The 25,726-nt window shown below is 40.9% G+C and overlaps 1 protein-coding gene across 2 annotated transcripts in view; it reads right to left on the reverse strand.

The window, feature by feature from the left end:
• Positions 1-1,437: 1,437 nt before the first annotated feature.
• Positions 1,438-25,726, reverse strand: part of sptbn4a (spectrin, beta, non-erythrocytic 4a) — a 28,441-nt gene continuing 4,152 nt past the window's right edge. For both annotated transcript variants that reach the window (XM_070982773.1, XM_070982772.1), the window contains 18 exons: positions 19,216-19,479; positions 17,949-18,182; positions 17,633-17,722; positions 17,263-17,541; positions 17,035-17,165; positions 16,687-16,891; positions 15,195-15,440; positions 14,927-15,061; positions 14,373-14,614; positions 12,350-12,488; positions 12,127-12,211; positions 11,586-11,797; positions 9,825-11,212; positions 9,606-9,666; positions 9,229-9,497; positions 7,419-7,589; positions 7,147-7,189; positions 1,438-4,651 (listed from right to left, as the gene is read on the reverse strand). In XM_070982773.1, coding sequence (XP_070838874.1) covers positions 4,352-4,651; positions 7,147-7,189; positions 7,419-7,589; positions 9,229-9,497; positions 9,606-9,666; positions 9,825-11,212; positions 11,586-11,797; positions 12,127-12,211; positions 12,350-12,488; positions 14,373-14,614; positions 14,927-15,061; positions 15,195-15,440; positions 16,687-16,891; positions 17,035-17,165; positions 17,263-17,541; positions 17,633-17,722; positions 17,949-18,182; positions 19,216-19,479 — 4,494 coding nt within the window. In that variant the 3' untranslated portion in view covers positions 1,438-4,351. The remainder of the gene's footprint in view (positions 4,652-7,146; positions 7,190-7,418; positions 7,590-9,228; positions 9,498-9,605; positions 9,667-9,824; positions 11,213-11,585; positions 11,798-12,126; positions 12,212-12,349; positions 12,489-14,372; positions 14,615-14,926; positions 15,062-15,194; positions 15,441-16,686; positions 16,892-17,034; positions 17,166-17,262; positions 17,542-17,632; positions 17,723-17,948; positions 18,183-19,215; positions 19,480-25,726) is intronic.

A 25,726-nucleotide genomic window follows, 5' to 3' on the forward strand; every position in this document is an offset into this window, starting at 1 on the left:
CTCAGAGCAGGAAAATTAGTCCTGTTAAACCAAGTTTCACATTTCTTAAACCAGTACAAAAGTCTTCTTATTTCCTCAGGATTTAGGAGTGCTGCAGAGGTTTACATGGTTTCTTTCCTCTTATTTCATAACTGTTGTAGCACTGCTTTGGGTAATGCTACATACATTAAGATATATCAGCATTTATCCTGGTCAAAATTGTTAAGCAGTGTTTGAGATATACTGTATTGTAATTGTGACCAGTCAGACAAACCACAACAATTAAGTATTTTAAGATTTCTCTCAGTTTGCAAAGGACAGTTTACTTCAAATGCATCACTGTGACAGTAGAAAGTGTCTGTCAATGGCCATGATACAAACTTACAGAGGAGAAAAAAGACAATGGCAAAATCAAGGGATGAACAGATTTTATGAGACAATACCATATTTCATATTTCCACAGACAGATATTGGCAGATGTTATTCAATAAACAAATCATAATTAAAATGTACATTCTTAAAACATACATCAAGTTGTGCAGAATTTGTGCAATACTGTATACATGTATGTTTTTGTGTTTTATTATAGAGTAGACCCTGCATCACCACTCCTGTCTCACACTGTGCATGGGGCTGTACTTTAGTGCAAAACAAAAGTTGCATGAACCTTTATTTTTACTCACATAAATTATTCACATGTCCACTCACATTTTATTTAAAAGTGCACGTACGTAGCTCGGATGAGATTCAGCATTTTCATTGGTTGCTATAAGAAAGCCGTAAACACAGCATAAAAATGTTTGTGTCGTACCAGTTACTGTATGTACAGAAGCAAGCGGGACGGATCTGAAGCGTTTAGATAACCCCTTGACATGGACACAGTTTGGAAAATACCAGCCCTTCAGTTGATTTCCACCAGTGATTCAGTCCTGCAGTAGTGTCAGTATGAAGGCTAGTTTAGCTCTTACTCCAGGGGGTGCTTAACACTTATGTGAAGGACACACACAGACTCGGATGTTTATAAAAAAGACATTTACATCATTTTAATGAGTGTATCCATTAAGTGTGTTTACATATCAAATCCATACCTACATACTTTAATGTATGTCCCTCTTACATCTACTGTATGACCTTCAAATTGTCTTCCATGAAGCTGGAAGCACCAAGGGTTTAGCATAGAGTATATGCAGCTGATCATGTACAGTCAATTTGAATCAATGCTGCTGCTACCTCATGGTGATAACGCTGTGTCTTTTCAGCTGGAGTCTTCACCTTCAAATTCACGGACACTGAGAGAGCTGCAGTAAAAGTTGATTGTTAGTCTCAAGAATGTGCAACTGAGAAGCAAAGCACTTAGCTTGTAGTTGAAATCAATGTGAGCAACAGACTGCTTCCATTAGGTGTGTGCGTGTGTGTGCGTGTGACCTGCATGTGTGTCCACATCAATTCCACGTCAAGTTTGCATCAGCAAGTTTGGAGGTTTATTTAATGTCATAGCAGCAAGTTGTAATGTAAAATAACAAAGACATACACACTTGTAAGACCATCAATGAAGGAAACAAAGTTTGCACAATATTTTTTCTTCAGTCACGGTTATGCTGCCTATTTAATTTTGACTGTTACTGTTCTAACATAGTGAAAAAAAATCCCCTGTGTTTCATAAAAGTGATGGGAAGCAAACACTTAAAAACGCACATGGTGATGCAGGCTAAATATCTGCCATGAGCAATGAATCAGAACAATTACAGCCACATGAAAATACTATAGCTCCTATTTCAATGATAAAAAGATGTATTGCAATGACAGGCTCACTGTCAGACGAGCGTCAAGTCAAGTGAAACATTATTCATGTTTCAATTACCAATAGTTTTCTCCTCTGAACCACTGTTTGAGCAAACTGCATGACATGGCACTTATGTAAAAACAAACAGTGACGGACAAATGAAAATAACATTCACATCATAACATAGCTTATCTATTCCCGTTCAGCTAATTCGAAGACCGCAGATACAGACAGATGCAGCAAACTGTCACCACAATCCTCAAGTCAGTGAATTCAAATACTGCTGCATCTGAGATATACTTTTGGTGTTTTTATAGAAAGGAAGACTGGTAATTAGTCATTTTTTTTACACATTTGAGGTGCAATTTGACAGGATGGAAAATGGAAAAACACTGTAAGTACATCTGGATAAAGTCTCAGCTGCTGCCTGTGTTTTACTGCACACTGCATGTGTGATTCCTCCACTGTCCTTAATGTAGTACAATGTGTCAAAATGGCTACATTACATACTGGACTTCTATATGTTAAAATAACTGACATACATGACAAACAATAAGTGGACGAATGCACGTTCATCTCTGTGATCACAGCATACTGTACTTTTCACTTTAGTCTCCAATAATTTGATTTTCCAGAGCAGCATGTACTGAACTGCCACAGTAATGGGTTTTTCATAAATTTAGCACACCTCTCACAGACACACTCACGACTCTCAGCTATTATTACAAGTTCTTATTGGGGCTGCGGGGCAACACCTGAATCTGATATGAATAAATATAGGCATATAAAAATACAACAAGCATACCTACAGTATGTCCTGCTGCTCTTCCCTGGTAAAAGGTGTTTCATACATCTAGATACTGGTGTATGTATATACACTATGATATTTAATAGTGACTCCTAATTTGCATATTTTTCATTTAAATGTAATAAACATTAATATATTTGAGTGATGATTGTTTTTATTTGTGGATTAATACAAATGTTCTAATTTTACCCATTTCAGTTCAGAGTATTGTTTTATTAGAGCACAGGATTTATTGGTATACATACAAAGATAAGTATATACAATTCATGACTTGAATCATGACAGTTTTACATTTAACTTGCCTTTGATGGAGAGATTCTAATCATTTTGAACTTCAAATGAAAGACACAGGGTACAGAGAGGTTTAGCTCTCAGTGAACTGCTTCAGGGTTTTACAATTTTGGGCACCACAGTCTCAGTGGTGATTGAACATTTCACAGCTGAAATCAGTACATTCAGTGGAAAATAAATTGCAGTAATACAGTACAAACAGCAGAGGGGCCACTTGGCTTCTTAATTCATATTACAGATCAAGGAGTAGTCACTTCTCCTGTATGCGTCCCTCCCCCCATCCCAAAAAAACAACAACAAAAAATCATTTCTTTCTTCTCATGCTTACTGTGGATAGAAGGCAACCCTGCTGTCAAACTTACCTCTGAATTTTAAGAAGTGGACCATGATAGAAAATCCACCCCTGCCCCCACGCACATTGAATTATTGCAATTCCAGTACTGCCCAAACTATTTCAAGAACATAAAAATAAAGGCAAGTTTAACAGGTGCACTAATAGACTATTTCATGCAATGTTCTGATTTTTGTCATGTATACAAAGGCCTTGTGTCACATAGGCGTAGTGTCACTTTGAGCATTGCCACTTTGAACACACCTTAATGGATTTGATTTTGACGGAAAGCTCTTTTCTTCACATGGATCGTTGTGGACAAATAATAATAATAATAATAATAATAAAAAGTAAAAGGCGACTGAAATAATGTATATTCATTGACACCAATGAAGTCAGGTGGGTAACACCAGCATTCCATTATATTAAGATGATTCAAAGCTAGCCGTGTGATGGGATTAAATGTCATTATGATTAGTATACAGATGTGTCAAGTGTCTAAGGTGCACAACTGCCTGGAGTAAGCTTGTGGATGTGACAAATCATAGAGTTCACGCTTGCAGTTATTTCTTGTTTCCTTTTCCCTTGTTCTCTCTTCAACAAAGAGAAGAAATAAAAAAGTATATTGCTTCAAAAAACTTTTTTCTTTTTTAATATTGTGAAACATTTCATTCACCACTTCTCGGGTTTGTCTAGCTAGACAGAGCATTACATTATCAGTCAAAGATACATACAGAAAGATGCTGTGAATCCAAGAGATTAAACGATCAACGATGGGACGTGACAGTGGCTAATTCCTGGGACCACTTGTTGAAGTCTGTCTGTCTGTCTGTCTGTCTGTCTGTCTGGTTGTCTGTCTGTGTCTGTCTGTCTGTCTGTCTGTCTGTCTGTCTGTTTGTCTGTCTGTCTCGGCCAATCTCCTGTCTACCAGCAGGTGGCACAATGCAAGCACTGATGTATTGCCTGGGTGAAGGGGAGGGGCTGAGAGATTAGTCTGTCACAGTAACAGTAGTCAGTCCAAGGACCGCGGCCTCAGTGTGTTCCAGCTCTGTGACTGAGGATCTGCAAACCTAGCTGCACATGCTCTCCATCCATCCCTCCCACCCACCACCTCCTACGCCTTTAGTCAGTGAGTAATGTTAAAACACAAAGGGGCTCCTCATTTGCTCTTTCCAGACGTGCTGGAGCCCCCCGCCCCGCCCTCCATTTTGTCTGCAATTTCGGACGTGTCTAACTTCTCAGAGCCATCCCCTTTCTCTGACCTCTCCTTCTCGGACCTCTCCTCGCCTTCAGCGAGCTCAGACCTCTCTGACCTGGCATCTGCGTCTCCCTCCGACTTCTCCTTTCTCTCTGAGTGGTCGGGGTCCATGGACGAGGTGCCTGGTTTGTCCCACTTGGCCATGGCCTCATGCTCCTCTATACAGGTGGTGATGTTTGAAGTCCAAGCTTTCAGGTCCTCCTACAGAGACCAGAAAGACATACAGGGGGTCTCTCTCTCATCTAATATCTTTCTCTTTTGCATGTTTTTCATCTTGTGTTATGGGATTTACACCATTTCAGAATCACAGATCAAAATTTCAGACTACAACAGAAAAGAGAATAATTTGAGCCTTAATTTGAGCAAACGGATGTCAGGTGTTAGAACAACGTGGAGGGTGACAGACGAGGGAAATGTTTCCAGCAGACAGAAAGAGACAGTTGAATGAATGAATGAATGAATGAATGAATGAATGAATGAATGAATGAATGAATGAATGAATGAATGAACATGACCCTGAAAGAGTCTTGTACCTTTCCTTTGTTACATCAGCTGTTTGGTTTTTGTGGACTGCTCTCTCACTGTCTTAGGCCACTTTCACAAATCAAGCCCTCTCTTAATTAACGAGAGGATTTCAAACTTGGTGAAGGAAATCCTCAGATCCTTTACTCAAGTAATTAATTACAATTAAAGGAAAGAAGCATTATCAGTAAAACTAACTGAAAGTATCAAGAGTAGAAGTACTCATTCTGCAGCAAAATGTCCCCTGTGACTGATATATCATTAGAAAAGACATTATTGGTTTCATCAATAGTTGCACAGATGAGTAACCAGCATTTTACTGTTGTAGCTGCTTGAGGTGGAGCTAGTTTTAACTTCTTAAAATAAAGTTTAGCCCACTGGTTGCCAACACTGCTGGTTCCAAGATAAATTGAGGCGTCCTGAGAGGATTAATGAGGCAAGAAAAAGAAAAAATTAACTAGAACTATAACCATATGACTACACCTGTCAAATACATGTAGTGCAGTAAAAGTTATATTTCCTTTTGAAATGTAGTGAGTAGAAGTATGTAGTAGCAGAAAATGGACATATTCAAGCAAAGTACAAGTACCTCAAAATTTCTCTGCACAAAATTTTATTAAGAAAATGTGCTTCGTTACTTTCCACTGCTGGCCATCACTTGACTTTTTTTTCCAATAAATGTGCATCAAATATTTAAAGTCCAACTAAAATTGCATTTAGTTAAGCCTTTTTGTAGTGAAGTTTTGTAATTTAAGTGCATTGTTAACACTTCTTATTATTAAAAAGATGAAAAGGTGTTGATATGGGCTGACAGCAGAGTGCTGGTGTTACAGTGCAGAGAAAGACAGACGAAGCAAACGCACTGTAGCCTACATGTCACGGGCAGACAGCTTGTTGTTACTGGTACTGAAGAGTGAGACCACAGCAACATCTAACTGGACAGAGGTGACGTTTGTGGTTTGTTTACATGTTGTTTAATGTGCTGCAGCTGAGCAGCTAATTAACTATCTAGCCTGCAATCTGACATTAGCAGTGCACTCTTCCCTGGCTCAGTGTGGCTGTCTGCTCTGCCTGTGATAGGATGTTACTGCTTTATGCAAGATTTAAATGGCTTCGCCAACATCATTAAAATTCTTTTTTTTTATACAGTGAATGAATGTCGGTCATACAGTAAGTCTCTTGAACATCTACACACAGTAAGAGTGCAGATTCCATGCAGGGATTGCACTGAGATAATTCCCTATAGCATCAAAGAAAAAAAAAAATATTCCTCCTGTATTTGTCCAGGTAATTCTGCTCATATCAGCTATTTCAGTAATCCAATTGAGGGACACAAAAAGAAAGGAAATTAAAAATAGAGAAACTGATGCAATGTCAATGACAATTATTTGCTTAAGGTGACATCAAAAGGTGCGAAAACTAAACAAAATATTCTAAATCAATTTTTTTTTTTTTTCAGAATGCAGGTTCTTGTTTGGCTATTCTTTCTCAAAGGATGGGCTGGTGACATTCTGTATTTTTGTTATTGTCAGCAAATCTCATGAAAAAACCAAAACCAGTAATGTGATTGGCTGTCTTCTGACATCCCCAGCCTGCCTGTGGTTCTCAACCCCAAGCTGATTGGGTCCTCCTGAAGAAGTGAATCTTGGCTCACAAATATGTGATATTTCGAAAAAAAAAAAAAAAAAAAAGGTCAAAAGGGGAAATGTGTTTGGGAATATTCTCAGCTGTGGATTAATCCACATTTGCTACATTCATAAGTATCTGAGGCAGGAGGACATTGTGTTGGATTAAGTCAAAATAAACTACAGTGTGTGCGTTCATGGTGAAGAAGGAACATGTCACTGACATGGCTCACTGATTATGGGGCTCTATGGCACAGAGGAATAAGACGTTTCAGGCTTGAGGTATTTTGGCTAATTTGGTCTTTTCATTGGATTTGCTGACATTAAGAAAAATAAAGTAGATCACCAGACTTATCCTTTAATCTAATTATATTATTATATTAATATAATTATATTAAAGGATAAGGATATATACATGTGCCTATGGCAAACCTAAATCATAGAGGTGCAGTCTCTCATGGACCTGCTTTTCTTTAGCAGGTCTAGAGTAAAGAACAGAGGACGAGTGTCTGCTTCTTTCGAATATGACTTTAATATAAATGTTCTTACCTCATCTTTTGCATGGAATGCAAAGTTGTTTCCATCGTTCATTCTGTTGCAGAGAAAATCAAGAGGGACTGTCAGTTTATCATGCATTGCAATGCTTTTTCTAACCGTAACAATAATAATACTGCACTTATTTAATATTCTGTGTTCTGATATTTCTCTCTTAAATCAGTAAAACGGGCAATAGGCTGTAACTTCTATTTTAATTGTAAAGAAAAATTACGCTTAAATATCACAATGTAAAATCACAAATGGCAAAATAAACTAGCTCTTACTTAAGAATGAAGACGTTTTTCTTCTTCTTGTATCCCATCGAAGGATCAAATGAGCAGTTACTAAGGTCAACGGGAGGCTCCTCATTGTACGTTGTGTTGTGGTTCCTTGCATCCTTGTAGAAGGTCAGCTTTCCCTCTTTCAGCACACAATATACGTTCACCCAGGACTTGCTGTAAAATCAAAATGGCACATCAAGCGGATTTTAGGAGATTAAGAAATACATGAAATACATTTATGGACATAATGTAGGCCAGTTGGATGTCACTTTTTCTCAAATTATACAAAAAACATTGTATAACACAGTCATCACAAAGACTACCTTGCGCGGCAGGTGGATACACAAGATCACAGGATCACACAAGATCACACAATATGAGAATCCATTTTGCCAGGCTTCAAGTTATGTGCTTGTGACTGAACCACAGTCGTTAAATCAATCAGCATTGTATGAGGAACTACTGGCAGAACTATGTGTGAGTGTAGTTGAAGTGCGATGATTCGCGGCTGTTAGTTAAAATTAACAATTATGCCTCCTAAAGAGGTGAGCATAGATGCTGCTACAGCTTCAGATATATCACAACTGGAGAGTATTTCTTCAATGAAAGAAAAGCAAAGGACGGTACTGAGGGCTTTTCTCAATGGAAGAGATGTTTTCCCACTTCTCCGAATTGGCATTGCTGAGAGTTTCGCTCTCCTACTATGTCATGTGATTCATTGATTGGATTGGATTAAGTTAGCCTACGATAGATGGTGATAGACAGATGATTCATCCAATCGCCTAAAAAGTTGTTTTTGAAAATGGTTTCCATGGAACGCCTTCCAAGATGGCTCTGTGTAAAAAACCATCTGGTGTGTCAGGTTGGGTTTTAGACAGAGGTAGACCAAAGCAGGCTTCTCATTTGCAGTAGGTGACCGATGATTTTGCATGTTAAAGACTTCTCAATAGCTGGCTCATTTACGGCAATCATCTTGTAAAAGGAGTCTTAAATATGTACTTGATTGCTACATACATGATAATGTGCAAGAAGCTATATGTTACAGGAAAAAAAGCATCCTCACCCTATGATTCATGTAGAGGACATAGAGAAACAACATTGTTCTTGTATTATAGTGTAGAGCTACTTCGTCCTAACATTACGTGTATGATAAGAAAAAGTGTAAGATCAGATTACTCATTCAGCATAACCCAGTTTGTAAACCTAGCTTATCTTTTGAGTATTATGAAACAGTTTGTTTTCACTTTCAAATAGGAGCAAGGCTTTTAGTATGAGGACTAATGAATGTGTTTAGAAAACAGAACACTATCTTGTTGACAAGACTACCCAAAATCCATTAAAAATCAGGAGAGAGCTGTGAGCAATAGCCTAAACTCTGACAGCTTCCAGGATCAATTTCCACACAGTGAGGAAATACAACTAGTTGTGCTAGTTGTGATCGGGGCTTTTTTTAATGTACTGAAATCCCTCAAATTACTCTAGGTAGTTCAAGATGTGCTCCTTCGTCTTGGAGGTAAAGATCAGTTACTACTGCAGGCTGTAAGACAGTTAGCTACACATGCTAACATTTCTTATTACGTTTAATCCATTCCTTGCATTCTTGTTCCTGTGTTTTTGGTTTTGGAAACACATAAAAAAGACACCACTGAGCCCTTTAAATAGCAAGTATGGTTTGTTGTAGTCACATGCACATGTTCAGCATATGAGGAAATCCAAAGTTCGACAGGCCTGTATGATTGGATAATCGCTGTTCAGGTAAGAAGTTTATCATCTATTGTAAGCTTTGTTCTACGACTTATCAGTAGTGTTGTACCTGTTTGGGCTTCTCTGCTGAGCTTCAAGGTCAGAGGTGGTAGCCTTTTTGCGGTAGAGGAAGCCTTCATTATGGGCAGTGTGTGAAGGTGGCTGAGGTGTTGTTGGGGCACCAGTAGCTGGAGCTGATCGAGAACGGCGTGTTTCCTCCGGTTCTTTTGGGCGGGGTCTCCTCCTTGGTTTGGGGCGGTCTCTGGCTCGAGGACGTCCGTCAAAACGAGTCACAGGTGCTGAGAGGCTGCTAGGAGGCCGATAAGGTTCTCCTCGTGCCTGAGAAAGTGGAGAAGAGAAGAGAAGAGAATGTGACATCAAGACACAAAGAAAAATTAACACAACATCGTTCTGATAGACTACATGCAAGCAAACTAGCACACTCACATGTGCTGCTTCTCTCTCCTGGACTTGTTCTACAATCTCTGCCATGGTGGATCTCTTCTCCCTGCATTGACAACAGACATGAATTACCCAATCAGTGAACACAATCATTCTGTTATCCTAAAATTTGTTAGAATCTCTTTGGACAGTGCTGACTAGGCAACCTGTAAAGCCAAATTTTGTTAAGATCATCACTGTCACAAGCACGATTCATTCACGTACCCTGAGCGTTTGTCAGAGCCCTCCTTAACAGAGCCCTCCAGGTCACTGGAGTCCTGCCTCTGCAGCCTCTGCTTGCTGCTCCCCTCCTGCTCACTTGATGACTGCCTCTCCAAGCGCCTCCGGTAGCGCTCCTGACGCACAATAAGCGGCAGCTCGTTAAGCCTGGCCTGGATCTCCTGCTCACTGGAGGTCTGTCTGCCCAGCTTATACTCCCTCTCTCGCCTCAGATGGTCCATCTGAGGATCAGAGCGGCTGCCACGGGGATCCCTCTGGAGGCGGCCATGGAGGAGCTCCAGCCCTGACTCTGGCCCCATCATGTCTGCCATTGGGATGTCCCCAAACTGTTCCCGCTGCACTCTACTGGCTTCTAGTAGGGGGTTTACAGCCTTGTGGATGTGGTTGATCCTGGGCTGCATGAAGTCAGCTTTAAGGTGCTGCCATGCATATGCCATCTTAGGGTCCATGATGCCACCACTCTGCGCTAGGAAACCAGAACTACCCAGACTTCCACTGCTGTAATGATTTTGTGCCAGAAAGCCTGAGCTACCCATTCCCCCACTGCTCTGATAATTCTGTGCTAGGTATCCAGAACTCACCACATTAGGCTGTTGTGCCAAATACCCAGAGCTCCCCATATTAGGCTGTTGTGCCAAATACCCAGAGCTCCCCATATTAGGCTGTTGTGCCAAATACCCAGAGCTCCCCATATTAGGCTGTTGTGCCAAATATCCTGTGCTCCCTAAATTAGGCTGCTGTCCCAAGTATCCAGAACTTCCCATACTTTGTGGTTGGGCCAAATATCCAGAACTGCCCATATTCTGTTGAGGCAGAAAGCCGGGACTTCCCATACCTCCACTGTTTGGCTGCTGAGCCAGGTTACCTGAACTTCCTAACCTGCCACTGCCAAGATGGTTTTGCATGCCACCCACACACCCAGTAGTAAGTCCAAAGTACCCAGAGCTCTCTGCACTGCCAGCAGTTTGATGGTTTATCCCAAGATAAGTAGAAGTGTCTGCTCCACCACTGTGGGAAGTCATTGCAGAGAAACCGGAGTCACTTCCACCTCCAGCCACCTGGTGGTTCATCCCAAGGTACGGGGAGCTCGCCAGCTTCCCACTGCACTGTTGTTCCAGTCCGTGGAAGCCTGATCCATTTATGACTGGGTTGTAGCTGGCTAAGGTTGAGGACAATCTCTGAGTTGCAGAAGTGGCACCCAGATCCAGACTGGTCTGTAAGGGTTTGGGTTCCATATGGGCCTGTACTGTCTGCCTCAAGAAAGATGAGGTAGCACTGGTTGAAGGGACACTGGGAGTCAGACAAGATAACGGGAACATCCTTCGGCTGGAGAGTGGGGTTGTCTTTTTCTCCTCCTCTTTCTTCTTCTCAGCCTAAAGAGAAAGTTAGTAAAATAACTAATAGCACTAAACAAACCCAAAACCCCCCTAAAACAGAAAGCAAAGGTAGGATGGTCCAATGAAATGGAGGTATAACAAGTTATTGAGAATGATTTGCTCAAACCAGTCTGTTTTATTGCCTACTATGCAATGGAGCATGAAAGGCAGATTGGGTGCAGTGAGCAAAGGTACATGACGTGCAGCAAATGTCATGAGACAGATTTAAGCTTATAACAATACAAACTCATGGGATGCGCCCATGCCTGCTAAGCAAACACAACATCCCAAGGTCACATTTTTTTCCTGTGGCAGCATTAAATTGTGACTCCACCAAACTGATTAAACATTTATCTACAGTCAAGCTTACTGCGGAAAGCTGGCGGAGAGAGCTGAAGCGTTCTTTCCAGGTAACAGCAGCCTTGCGGAAGGCCTCATGGCGAATGATGAGCTGCTCAACCTCGTCTGTTTGGGCCCGGGCCTCTCCTCCCTCCGGCTCCTTGGAGGTGATCAGCGGCTCCTTGGCCTTCAGCCAGGCTTCCGCCTTTACCGTCTCCTGGGCAAATTGGAACCTTTCCTGCTCTGGAGGTGACAGCAGACCGGCAGCACAGTTAGCATTAAACCACATTTTAATACGCACTCCAGTAGAAATGTGTCATTTGAATGCTTGTGTGTACATTATGCTGATATTTATGCGTTAGATCATAGGCCGGATGTGTATCTTATCCGTCATGTTCAGAATGAGTGTGTTATATTAGCTCAAACACGAAGAACAATAAGATTCATACATGATTCATGATAACAGGACAAAGTGGAAAAACCATTTAAAGTCTCAGCCCATTTGACATTTAACATAGTGTTGTGTTAAGAGCTGCTTCTACTCTAATGTAGTCATCTAATGAGTTACTCACTGCGTTGTAACCTTTCCTGGTGTTTGTCCCATTTTTCAGTAAGATCCTTCTGCTTAGCCAGAAGGCTGTCCAGCTTCTCTTTTATCTGTTGACACACAGATCGCAGTCATGACCACACCAACATACTGCTATGTCTTAATCAGGTAATTGTATGTGTTATGTATTCTTTTGTGCCACGTGTGACAGTCATTCATGTGGGTTGCACTGTTCTTGTTAGCCTGACCTCCTCTGATGCAGGGTTGCCTGCAGCTATCAGGATCTTCCCGAGATCTGCACACTGCTGTATGGTCTTGCTGCGGCCGTCTATTTTGGCTTTCAGCTCCTGATGTTGTTTCATCATCACCTCCAGAGCCGTTAAATCCCTGAGAAGGAACAGACCAGATTATTTTGATTATGTTAGCAAATAGGGAATGCTTCACAAGTATACTAGTTTACATACTGTAATACAGTGCTAGCACTAAAACAATCAATCAACTGATTGGTTGTCAGAATTTCTAGCTATTGGTGTGTCTCTAGGGATTGCTGGACCACCTTTGGTCCAAACTACTGGATGGACTGCCATGAATTTTGTTTAAGATATTCATGCTGCCCAGTGGATTAATTTTCATGACTTTGGTGATACTTTTTGTCTAGCCCCAGCAGCAGAACCAGCGTACACCATCCAAATACACTATGCAATACCTCCATCCACACAACATGACCAACTGTTCTGACAAAGGCTGCCACAGGCTTTTATGCTGACAACACCTTTTGACCAATTACTATATTTATGTCACAGCAACTGCTAGAGATCAAACACACATTGCTTTACAATGAGCATCACAGCCTCACAGAGAAATCAGTTTTTACTCATCGTTAGTGCTCGTACTACTGTTAGTGCTAGCACTAGCTTTTTTTTTTTTTTTAAAGATTTTTGGGGCCTTTCACCTTTATCTCTGATACTGTCCAGCAGAAACATGGACAGGAAATATGGGGAGAGAGCGATGGGGATGACATGCAACAAAGGCTGGATTTGAACCAGGGGATGTTACAATTACATGGTATGTGCCTTGGGTCCAGTTTAAGCCACTGCGATGGCCCACTGCCGAAAATTAATGAACAGGAATTTTGGGTCATTTATTAAATCAAAATGTCAAACATTTACTGGTTCCACTTTCACAAATATGAGCATTTGTCAATTTTGTAAAAGGGTTTTACAATCTACACAGCATCCAGCACCCTCTATCCTTAGATCCTTGCTATTTACTGCTTATCTCTGGTTCGTATCATTGTAAATAAATCAAACAACTTTTGGTTTTGGATTCTTGATTGGACAAAACAAGCAGTTTGAAGACATCACCCTGGACTGGGCATTTTTCTGAAATTGTTTAGACTAAAGAATTAATTGAGTATAAAATAAGCCACAGACTGACCAGTAATGGAAGCAGGGCTGCAATTAATGGTTTCCTTATTGATTCATCTGTCGAATCTCGTCACAATGAATTGCTTAATCTATAAATTGCAGAAAATTGTGAAAAATCTAAATTTTTCAAAGCTGAAGGTGGTGTCTTGAAATGTCTTCTTCTGTTCCAACATCAGTCCCAAAGCTGAGGATATTCAGTTGACTATGATATGAGACAAAGAAATGCAGACCATCTCTACAGCTGAGAAACTGGAGAATTTGACATTTTTGCTTAAAAATTATTGAAATAATAAAACCACTTATCAAAACATAAGCTTTTTCCATTTATCAACTAATGGATCAAAAACACTTGGGCTCTCAATGAAGAAAAAGTCATTGTTTTCATTCCTATAAAGGACATGTATGTATGTTCTGCCATCTTTTTCAGTCCCACAGCGCCGTGTGTTCATGCATATGTTGACATATCAACAGCTGCTGAAAGATTTTGAGACGAATGTGAAAGTGTTGCAAGCTTACTGCACTGTGGAAGCCACTGGGTAAAATGACAAATAATGTCAGTAATTAAAGTGTAAAATTTATAGCTCTCAATTACATCATATCAAAAATTGAATAACAGATGTCACGTAAAATTAGGTCAAGGTGGCACAGCAGCCTAATTCAACGCTTCACAGTAATGAAACTCTGTCTACAGGGACTACACAAGACCACAGAGACTTTCAGTTTAACAGAACACTAAACCACAAAACGCAGCTACTATACCTAGACCAAAAAGGTTTTATGCACATCTCAACACAGAAGGAAAAAGAAGGTGTACAACTATACAAGGATATGGCAGATCTCCTACCTGGGCTCATCCCATCCTATCTGGCCCATGATGCCTTCCATCCACATCAGGTTTTCACGCACCACCGAGAAGAACTGCACCTTGTCGGTTACTGAAGTGACTTGAACGCGACTGGCCTCACACGAGCTCAGCAGCTCCTTCCACGCCTCCATCACTTCCTGCTCTTTGACCATGATGGCCTCAGCCTTCTCACCAGCATAGATGGTTCTCAACTGGGCAGCATTCTCCTGCAACTGCCTCACCTGCATCAAGACATGATGAAGGAAGTTAGCGGCTTGATCACAGTAGAATACAGTCAGTTCAGAGGAATTGTTGTGTTTGTAGAAAATACACTGACCTAAAGCGATATAAGATTTCTTTTGGTCAAGCAAAACAAGCCTTTTCAAATAAGCTTGATCAAGCATGTATTTAAACCTATTTAGAGAGTTTTAGGGCTGGGATATACAATTGTTTGTCAAAAATAAATTTGAAATGTATACGTGCTCATCGTTCTGCTCATAAGCAGCAAGTACACTGTGTGACCGATGAGTTCAGAAAGACATCATATCACTTGCCTGGGCGACTAGCAGCTGAAGGGCATGCTCAAAGGAGTGCATGAGTCTCTGCAGGGTGGCTGGATTGGTGATGTTGGCTTGGCACGCCCTCACCTCTGGCAGCTGCTTCATCTTCCCTGCGATCTGAGCCAAGACCTACAACACGGGACAGCATTATCACGAGCGCTTTAAAAATAGAAGCTGCATGTCACGGCCAGACTGGCTACCTTTGAAAAGATGAAGAACAAGGCACACCTGAATCACGGGCTGATATTTGTTTTGACTGTACCTCTTTGCAGTCAGTGAAGAACTTGTGCAGCTGGTGTGATGCTGCAAGCATCTGTCTGCGTGTCTCCATCAGCTCCAGGAGGTCAGCCCACGACTCGTTCAACCCGTCCTTCCACTCAGCGATGGTCGCTGCGTCAGAGTGGCCGCAGTCGATCATCTCGTTCACCATTTTGTTCACCTGCTCCATGCGCTGCTGGCCAATGTTGTTGGTTTCTGAGGCAAACTTAGTGAATTTCTCCTGAAGCACCTGGAACACACATAAACCACACAACACTACAGGAAGTGGACACAATAACATGAACTAATTCATTCTGATACAATGCAATAACTGCATTAATAAATACTACCTTTGTTATAGTCATAGTAATACTATGACTATAACTTTTCTTTTTAGACATTTTTGAATCAACAGAAAGTTACCTGACAATTATGTTGATAATTAATTCATCATTTGAGTCTAATTTCAGGCAAAACACCAAACAAAAACAAAACACCCCTCTCTCCTCAGTTGTCGTTACACATTCGTCTTGGTTCATTTTGGAAAATTACACAGCTATGCAGACACAGTCACAGTCATGCTTTAGTCCTGAGACTTTTACAAACAAATCTTAGATTTCATTTAGAGCATTTATAGCTGTTTTTAATGCTCTCTCATGCCTGTTCTGGTCTTCCAGTAATATTTATTTATATCAGTCACATTCTGTGATGCCACAATAGATCTATAATTGGAGCAGCAGTCGTTAAACATCAGGTGTTTTTCTTTTAAACTGCAGGTTTTTATTTACACACATTAGGAATCAGTTGATTGTGTGTCATGAATAATTGCTTAGTAAAGTAAACATTCAAAATGATGCTGGAATAACCAAGAATGTCCTGTTTGGTAAACAAAATTCCTTCATCCTTGTGTCTCTTGCTTACATTCCCCATTGGGATGTGTGGAAGAGATGCAGGTGTGGAAGTGAGGAGTAACCAAAAAGAAAGCACCCACTGTCAGTTAGTCCAGTCAGTTTTGTGGCTCTAGTTTGTGTGTATTAGTGTTAAAGATACTCGTGATTGTTTCAACAGCTTGTGTGGGACATCTATAGGCAGGAAAAATCACTATAAGGCATGCATGTCATGTGGGGGTTATTTCGTATGAAACATCAGTGTATATTATAGTTTTTAAGCAGTTTTAATCACATGCTTTTATTAAAACAGTATTGTTTTGGTTTTTAAAAACTGAAAGGACTTAATTTCTTCTTAAACTTAAGCCAAGCATAAAACATAGCACATAAAAGTCATATTTGCAATGCATAGCAGTGGAACCCTGATACAATCACTTTTTTGTGAAAATTTAAGTTGCTATTACTACTACTGGCAGTAGTTGTATTTGCTTCAATTATTACATTAAAAGTACAGTTATATTTCTTTGCAAAATATGCCATAGTAATCATATGATCATGGCACACAGCGTTGGCTCATAAATTACTCATCAACTGTGTTGATGGACTGACCGTGACATCCTCGAGATCTTGGCCCAGCTCAGTGGAACTGGCCACTGCCTCACGCTCGGTGATCCACTTCTCTAACTCCTCCACATCCTTGTTGAGCTGATAGAGCCAGTACTGCTGCTCCAGCTTGGTCTTCCTGTGCTCCACCATGTCCTTCAGAGACACATATAGGCGGTCTATGTGGGACTGCTGCTGGGTGATGTGCTCACTGTTGAAAATTGAGAGAAAACAAAATCTAACAGTTACCAACAAAATGAGCACTGGCAAAGATATCCTTACAAAGTAACATCCTTCATGGACTATAGTATGTGTACTTGGTGAGTGCAGGTGTGATGGTGCCACATGTCAAACCTTTCTGGGTGTAAAAGTTCCAGTAGATGCTGGCATTGCTGGGATAGCATGCCTACTGTCTCTGCATATGTTTCCACTGTTTGCTCTAGAGCCAGATGGCCCTTCAGCAGCTGCAGGGTGCTCGCCTCATCCTGAAAAATATCGAAACAATGGCAGGATGTAGGTTTCACATGTTCACTTAGGATTCACGTCAACAAATAAGTGTATGATGATCAGGGTTGTACGTACCATGCCTTTCTCTTCATTGGCTAGATGGAGCTTCTGACCTGACAGCCAGGACTCCACCTTAGCAGCCTCGCTGTAGTACTGCTGAGCCTGCAGCGCGGCGTCCAGCATTACAGACCTCCTCTCCGTCTCCAGCTGCAAAACCTCCCACAGCTGGCGCACATGCCCCGCCCCTTCACGCACAAACTCCACCTCAGGAGTCCTCAGTGAAGCGATAATCCCCGCCCGGTCCAGAACCTCCTCAACACGAGCCCGCCGCCCAGTCAGCTCCCTCTGGAGTGTCTACAGGACCAATCAGAGGTAAGTTACCAGACTGAGCGAGGTTAGGTCACATTTCAGCTGATCACGGTCAAACGTCATCTTTGACACTTACCTGGTTCTTTTTTACATGCTGCTGTACACTCTGGAGGTTATTCCCATAATCCTTACAGGAGGCCAAGGGAAGCCTTTCCTGAATCCACAGCTATCAAGTAACCACAGTCAGGTCATTACATTGTCAGATTGTGTATGTGAAGGATCTATGTACTTTGTATGATTCATTCGTTTTAATTGTGTTTGTACCATAAAATCAATACCATAACACACTAACTCTGACGGATGCACAAATGGATTTAAAAACAGTATATGAAGAAGAAGAAATATATGAAATGAAATGATGGGGAACTCAGAGAACAGAAGTGTGCACTCACTATCTCATCCTCCAGGTCTTGGGCGACTTGGTGCATCTCTTTGGAAGCCAGCAGGATGCGACGTCTCTCCTTCAAGGGCTCAATGAGGCGGACGATGCGGGTCTCTACCCCGCCTGACTGCTCAGCACTCTCCTTGTCCCCTGCCATCAGCCCTCGCTGGGGTAGGCACACCCCCTGCAAGCTTCCCAGCTCTCCTACATCCTTGTAAAAGTCCCCTATCTGAGACTCCATGGCCTGCATCAGAGGAAGAGGAAGGTCATGTTACAGCCATATGAGGGATGGACAAACACAGCACATCAGCTGTTTTCCTGACAGAACATTTCAGGGTTATGTAATGCGATGTTATCTCACTTTAAGAGAAAAAAGCATATGGTGCATTTTTTAACGCCACTGAACGTCATGTTTAAGAACACGCAACAACAGCGGCCTCTGTGGACGAATGTCCACGCTAAGGAAAATTACATAAACAACAATGAGCTGAAGTATGCAGTCTGTCAAAAGCATTAGTGACATCAAGGCAGATTAGAGAGTAGAGTTTTAGTCATCCAAACATTTCTCATGAGCAAAGGTGCTGTGGAGGTAGAAATGATCTTTTTGGTTGAGTTAAATGTCACAGGGTGTGGTCAAAGTTTTTTTTTTTTTTTTTTCTGGCACAACTGAAGCCCACTGGTGGAATGGAACTGAGTACATTGAATCAACTACAGTAATCCACTACATTTCAGAGGTAAAGAGTCAAGATTTGCAGTAAAATGGAGGTCGGCTGTACTCAAAGACTGGAGTGCAAGAAAGAATAATAATATGCATGAATAAATGAGCAAAAGTAAGAATTAGAAAAACAAATTAGAAAAAAATCCAAAGATAAAAAGTTCAAAATATACATGATGTAAGTATTACAATAAGAAACAATTGTTTCTTGGTGTGTTGGCTGTGCAGTTCTTCCTCTATAGAAATATGTCAAATATACAGATGTCACAGTTTAATGCATAGTGCAGAATACACGTTTGTAGACACTGGAGTGCAGATAAGGAAATGTGTGGGACACTACAAATGACAATGTGCTAGACCAGGTCAAAGACATGCAGAAGTCAGAGGAAGACCAGCTGATGGTGGTAACTCTATCAATTATTAGTTTTGGCTAAGGAGTGGCCCTTCTTCACATGTCACAAGTATTTCATATATCAACACGTGAACATCAGTAACGCTATGTTATCATAAGAGACAGTGACAACAACTTCTCAGAGGGATGACGGAGAGCCTTGAGGCTTGCCTGGAATTTCTGGAGCTGCTCATTGAAGGTGGGCAGATGGTGTGCCTGTTCCAGCTGGGGCGGCTGCTGCTCCAGGTGGGACAGCTGGTTGTCAAGGTCCGAGTAGCTCTTCACTGCCGGCTCAGGCTTGTTGTTCTCAAAGAGCTGGCGGGCCTTGGCCTTGGTCGTGCTCTCCAGGTCGGACCAGCACTCTCTGATCTCCTCGAGCTTCTGCTGAACGACTGAACGGAGCTCCGGCTTCTCCTGGATCAGCTCCTGACCCTCCTGGAGACAGAAAGTGATAACTGTGAAGGAGCAATCGTTAAACTGAATGTATAGCACATTCCAGATTGATCACAGCATCAATTTAAGTCACTACGTATTTTCAAACATGTTGTCCTATCCTGTTTAAAAATGACATCATGTGTTGGACTGTCATTTCTTGGCTCAGTGACTTTTCGCTTGTCACTCATCACTCGTACACTACTTTAATGTCAGCTTTTGCTTCAAGGGATACTTCTTATGGGCGAGATGATTGTTGCTTCACTTGGTACCAGAAATCTGTGAACTGTCCCACTGCTGCACAGAACTGTCTACCATTTTAGTTTTTGTTTACCGTTTTATTTTGAAATCTAAATTTATTCTAAATTGATTTTCCTTTCCATGATGATGATTCTCAGATAACTGGTAACCTTTTAGTAATTATCTTTACTAATGAGAACTGGTGTACAAGAAAAAGCTGTATTGTATGTGCTAAACAGCCCTGTTACAAATCTCCATGTACCTAAATACATCACGCGACTCTAAACCATGAACCTGTGGATCTTGTTTTAATATGTTGTATGTGTCACACTATTATTACTATTATATTATCATTTCAGAAAGACACTATGACATTTCATGGTGCTCAAAGTGAGTGGCTAAATTCAGTTTTGTCCCTAAAATAGCTCGGGAAAACACAGTTCCATGCCAAGGCTGGAGCCCCCTGCTTGCAGAGAGGCAGGTGTATGGAGCAAAGTTTGGCCTCAGGCTGACCTAAAAATCATGCATGGTAAGTCTAATAAAGCCCTGTTCTGTCCTTGCCTATGCTCTTCTGCTCCTCTTCCCTCCCATAAATCTTGGGCTTTGTTCATGACGTGATCTAGCAGAGGAGATGCGGTGAGATCAAAGCTTGTGGCATTTTCCTTTGTGTCAATGAAGCTCTTCTCTGAAATAGATTACTAGCAGTCTCCTCCCATACCTAGACTTAGGGGAGTGGGAGGTGTTTTCCCTTTATGACACGATCTTGGATGTTTCTGCATCTGGCTCAGAAAAGCTCATTTATAGTGTATATCTTCATTACTTAAAAGCACTTGATAATGTTGTAGATTTTTTTTTTTCAGATTTTAAGAAACATGCATTTATGCTCCATATTCTTCTGTTACATATGATGGGGGGCGATGGATTCATTATTTACTTATCTTGTACTGTAATAACAACCATGCATATGATGGATTTTATCTTCTGAATTCTGCTTTTCTCCTGTAGCTTTTACAGAGCGCTGGACCTATATCCTATGGCTTTCATAATGCAGTGCTGCATTCCTCCTCTTGGCACAGGCGCTCTGCTTAACTGCTGCTAGCGCTCACTCTCTCACATCCCTCTCTCTCGCTCCAATCTTTCCTCAGCCTCGCTCTGCCTCTCATAATGCAGAGCCAGCAGAAAGCAGGTCTCTCTCTCTCCTCTCTTGGCTTCACTGACACACAGAGTGAGGCAGAGGGAGAAGAAATCAGAGAGGGGGTGGAAAGAGGAGAGGAGGCAGGCACAGTAAAGGAAGAAGGGAAGCAAAAGGAGGAAGAATCAAAGGTTTATGGAACAGGAATGAGGCTGCGGGTGTGCTGGGCTTTGTTACAGCCTGGGCACAGTTGGATCCAAAGGGCATCTGTGAAGTGAATTTTTCGAGGCAGTCATGGCTGAAATAGTGCGATATTTTAATGGCTTCCACATATGAATCATGCTATTATGGCAGCATTGTGTTGCCAAATTCTGCAGGCTTTCTTGTAGTGCTGATGCAGCATAATGAAATAGTGGGTGGGATTAAGGGGCTTGTTTTATACTACTGACACAAACAACAATGGATTCACACCGACTGTATGCATGAAGTAACACTATGCAACTTGAGCTTTTAACTGCATTACACTTACACACACAGGGAATTAAAAACACATAAAACACCCTAACATCAAGCACACATTCAAATTTGCATTTAGGTAATCAAAGAGTCATAATGCTGCAATTATCACTACACTGAAGATGTCAGCTCCCTAAGCCCAACCCACAATCTAACATTAGCACTACGTATTACAGCAACGTCAAACCAGCACACCGTCAACTTTCAGTAGATGTACCATTATTTACAATTTTGGATTTTTCTCTCTTGACACACACAAATTTCAGCTTTGACATTGTTTTATGCAGTCATGGGCATTGATTACTTAAATACATATTCACACTAATTCAGAAAACACATTTTAATGTGTTTTAAATTAGTGTATGAATAATTGGATTCCATTATTTCTAAAAGGCATATGCAAAATAGAATGACTGTCATCACTGTTTAATACAAGTTCCTAAACTTCTTGGTTCATACCTAGTTTTTGACGAGGCTTTGGCCTGAGCTTAAATTTTCTACTGTCTTGTTATTTAACCATTCACAGACTAATGATGCATGGGTGGCATGCAGTGCTTGTAACAGGTTCTTTCTATAAGAACCATTGTACTCAGACAGAAATTTATTAGCCATTATTGCAGTTGTTTTAAAATTGTGACATTGCGTGTTTCTTTTTTAAATCTCAGGCTTTGTTCCACATTATGGGACCATGATAGACTATGAAACCAGTGGTAATAAAATGTTTTTTGATTTAGGTTAAGGCAATTTATGTATCTGGACAAATGTGTAAAGAATGTAACAGACAAAAAATACAGACAATTCAAAAGAAAAGATCTGGACACAATACAAACACAACAAGCTAATGAAGTGAGGAAATTAAAGTACATGAAGTACGAAAAACAGCAATATCTGGACAGTGATGGTGTTGCAGTGATTTGGATTATGTAGGCGTGTGTTTTCATAAAGAGAAAAAAAGTGTGTACTGCAGGTGAAAACAACAGGGGGAACGGGTAAATAAATCCAAACTCTGTCCAAGCCATGAGAGGCAGTGACTTAACTGGTTGACATATTGTGAAAAAGTTACGAAGACAAAGCTAAACCGCTGAAAGTCAGCTAAATGTTACAGTACGTATGCTGGAGCAGTTAATTTTTGCATTAGGCGGTTCGGGGGTACAAGACTTTTCAGAAACCTAAAGCCAATATAATTCTTACTAAAATAATGCACAGGAATGCCAGATATCGAGGTAATTTATCAGATCCTAATGTAACATCGAGTGTATTAACACACTAGAATGTGTTTGGAGTCACCGAGTCCAAAATGCCTCGAGAAGATGTGGTAGAAGACTCGTAGTGCTTAAAGGAAGAACAAATAAAGATGATACAATCTCACCAGTTTAACTCAACAGTAATAATGCTGTACAAGCTCTAATGAAAGACCTTTGGCATATTTAAACATTTTTACTATCTCAATCTTACACATTGACTGAGGACAAAGAAACCTTTGATGAATTGCTTTTTGTCCATTATTTCACTCCACTGATCAGGTTTGTATGACTAACATCATGATGCAAGCTATTGAGACAACTGGTACATAGAATTTTTAGAAACTGTTCAACTGGGACATTGTTTCTTTAGTCCACCCAGGACACTCAAAGCTCAAAACAACAGCCACAGGGACACTAAAGAGCAAGTAATAAGGTTAAGAAATGCTGTATTAGTACTTCATAACGACAAAATACAGATATCATCAATGTTGGCCAACAGCATTGTTACATCCTCTCGAAGATATTACCTAATTAATTATGCTACTTGGATGGCAATGGTAGCAGTCAAACAATAAGTTGATATGTATGAGCATGCAGTACTTATACAGATGTCTAAACATGATGCAGCATTCGGTTATTAGCTACCCTCATCCAAGACTTTGTACAGTTTTGATACCAACAGATTCTGACAGTATGAGGTATTTATATACTGTTTCTTGTTCTAAGTGCTTCCAAAGGCAACTGGACTTGCTTGTGGTTCTAGAAGACATTTCGCCTCTCATCCAAAAGGCTTCTTCAGTTCTGAACTTCATCCACAAGAAACCTTTTGGATGAGAGACGAAACGTCTTCCAGAACCACAAGCAAGTCCAGTTACCTCTGGAAGCACGTAGAAGAACCATGACCTGGATGAATGAGAATCTTCACTGACGTATGCTGTATCTTGGATAAATGACATGTTCAGACAACTAGCATGAGCCTATGGCAAACATGTATCACCAACCATGTACGACGGAAATAAATCAGCTGTTTAATCTCAGTTAATTCTTGGCACCTTCATTAGAATTTGATGTTGCATATCGGATGGTATAAAATTGATATAGCAGAAATTACTTTTCAAAAAGTTACAAAACTCCAGTCTGGTGTGTGGCCACAGTAAACGGTCTTCTCAAACTGCACCTGCTCTGTGAATTCTGACCATTGTTGTTCAGTTACATTATAGTTAGATATTAGCTAAACATTACTTTCATGAGAGAAGAGAAGATGAAACTGATGAAATTGTAAATTGTAAAACTGATCGTAAACTATGTCGTGAAGATGATGAATGATGATGAAGACTGGCGATATTCTCTAGTTATCTTATCATTGACGAATCTCATGAAAAAATCAAACTGATCCTTAGCAGCCAAAGCCTGATATACAGCAGCTTATTCCTCTGGGCCACATTTTAGTTAGTTAGGAACTTCATTGTCCAAAGAGCTCAAAACTGTCTTTTGCTTAACCCCATATCAATTAAAAGAATTCATGAAGTCATAACTTCATAGTCATAGACATACTGTAGCTTCAGCAAAGAAAATGAAATTCAAAAGGTTGATTATTAAACAGTTAAGAACAAAAAGGGCTGTAGTTTGAACAATAATTGTTGTCCAAAAACTATAAAAAAAATATTGAGCCACACCACTAGGTGTCATGTTAATGTGAACACTACTGAAAAATAGCATGAAAAAATGAAACTATGCTGTTTATTTGAGACTCATTTTAAAGAGGGTCCCGAGCCACAGACAGGGCAAGGATGTTACAAAGCAATGGCCTTTGTCACAGCAGACATTTTGACACGTCATAGTAGGAAAAACACAGGTGTCACTAACGGCTTTGTGTCCAAGTAAACCATGACAGTGTGACAGTGAGCCAGCACACACAATACCAGGACCTTGAAACAACTAAATGGAATTCAGCCATCATTTATTTTATCATTTACACCTGTACTGTCCCTACTGTGACATGTCAAAACACTCAACTGGGATTTACAGTATCACTTGATACACACTGTGGTCATTACACTGTTAACGATCTACTTTATGTGCTCCAGCTAAAGAGGCCTATGGTTCGTCTGTGTGTTACCAAGCACTGACCCCTGAGCCCACGGTAAGGCTTGGCACAAGGTCAACTGTGAGTCCTCTCACTGTAACAGAGAAGCACCCACAGATCCTCCACATACAGGAGCCGGCGTGGAGCTGCGCGCCTGCTTCATGTGCTGAGTAAGTACTGAGAGAGAACAGAGGTGAGGGGCCGAGGCGGGAACCCTTCCAAAAGGACGCAGAGTTCTCTGATCAAGGCAGGACGCGGCGTCATCTTTTCTCTCTGTCTCTCAGGTAACGAGACAGAGAGTGATGGGGATAGATTACGTGATGTTCGCAGGGCTATGTAGACATGGACATAGACAGGAACTTCAGTAAAACATGCCCAGAAGAGACAACCTCTATGGAGCAGCCATCTTCTGCACTCCGTGTCAATCCTTTCAGTTGATTTATCTGATATTTGGCATAAAAGGTTATACAAATACGCTGATGATTCAGAAGGAAGAAAGCAGTATCCTGTTTCAGTCCCTTTTTGTTTCAAGCTGAGACGTCATTCTAGGTAGAGGACCTGTCCATGTCTCTCTGAGGAGTGTCGCATGACAAGCAGAACATTAAATGTATTCTTTTAAATTCTGGAAAGTTTAAAGATTAAGTGTTATTGTGTACATACATTAAAGGCAAATGGTTATGGAAAAGAAGGTGTCATATTGGTTGAAGACACATACCATATAACTGCAGTGTCAATGGTTCAATCCATCTGGACCTTCCCCTTTCCCCATGTATGTACTGTAAACTAACCCATAAAGGTAAAATACTAAAAAAAGAACCACTGCACTGCACTGCTGAGTCCCTGGACATGTCCTGGCAGGTCTTACTTTCCAGCTACAAATGAATAGGGATATGATCTCTCTCTCTCTCTGTCTCTCTTTCTCTCTCTCTCTATACACACACACACACACACACACACACACACACACACACACACCCAGGCACATATATTATACAGTGTATATCTCAGTTAACTACAGTATGATCATAATAT

Source organism: Chaetodon trifascialis, chromosome 16 (genome assembly GCF_039877785.1).
Source record: "Chaetodon trifascialis isolate fChaTrf1 chromosome 16, fChaTrf1.hap1, whole genome shotgun sequence".
NCBI classification, from domain to species: Eukaryota; Metazoa; Chordata; class Actinopteri; order Chaetodontiformes; family Chaetodontidae; genus Chaetodon; species Chaetodon trifascialis.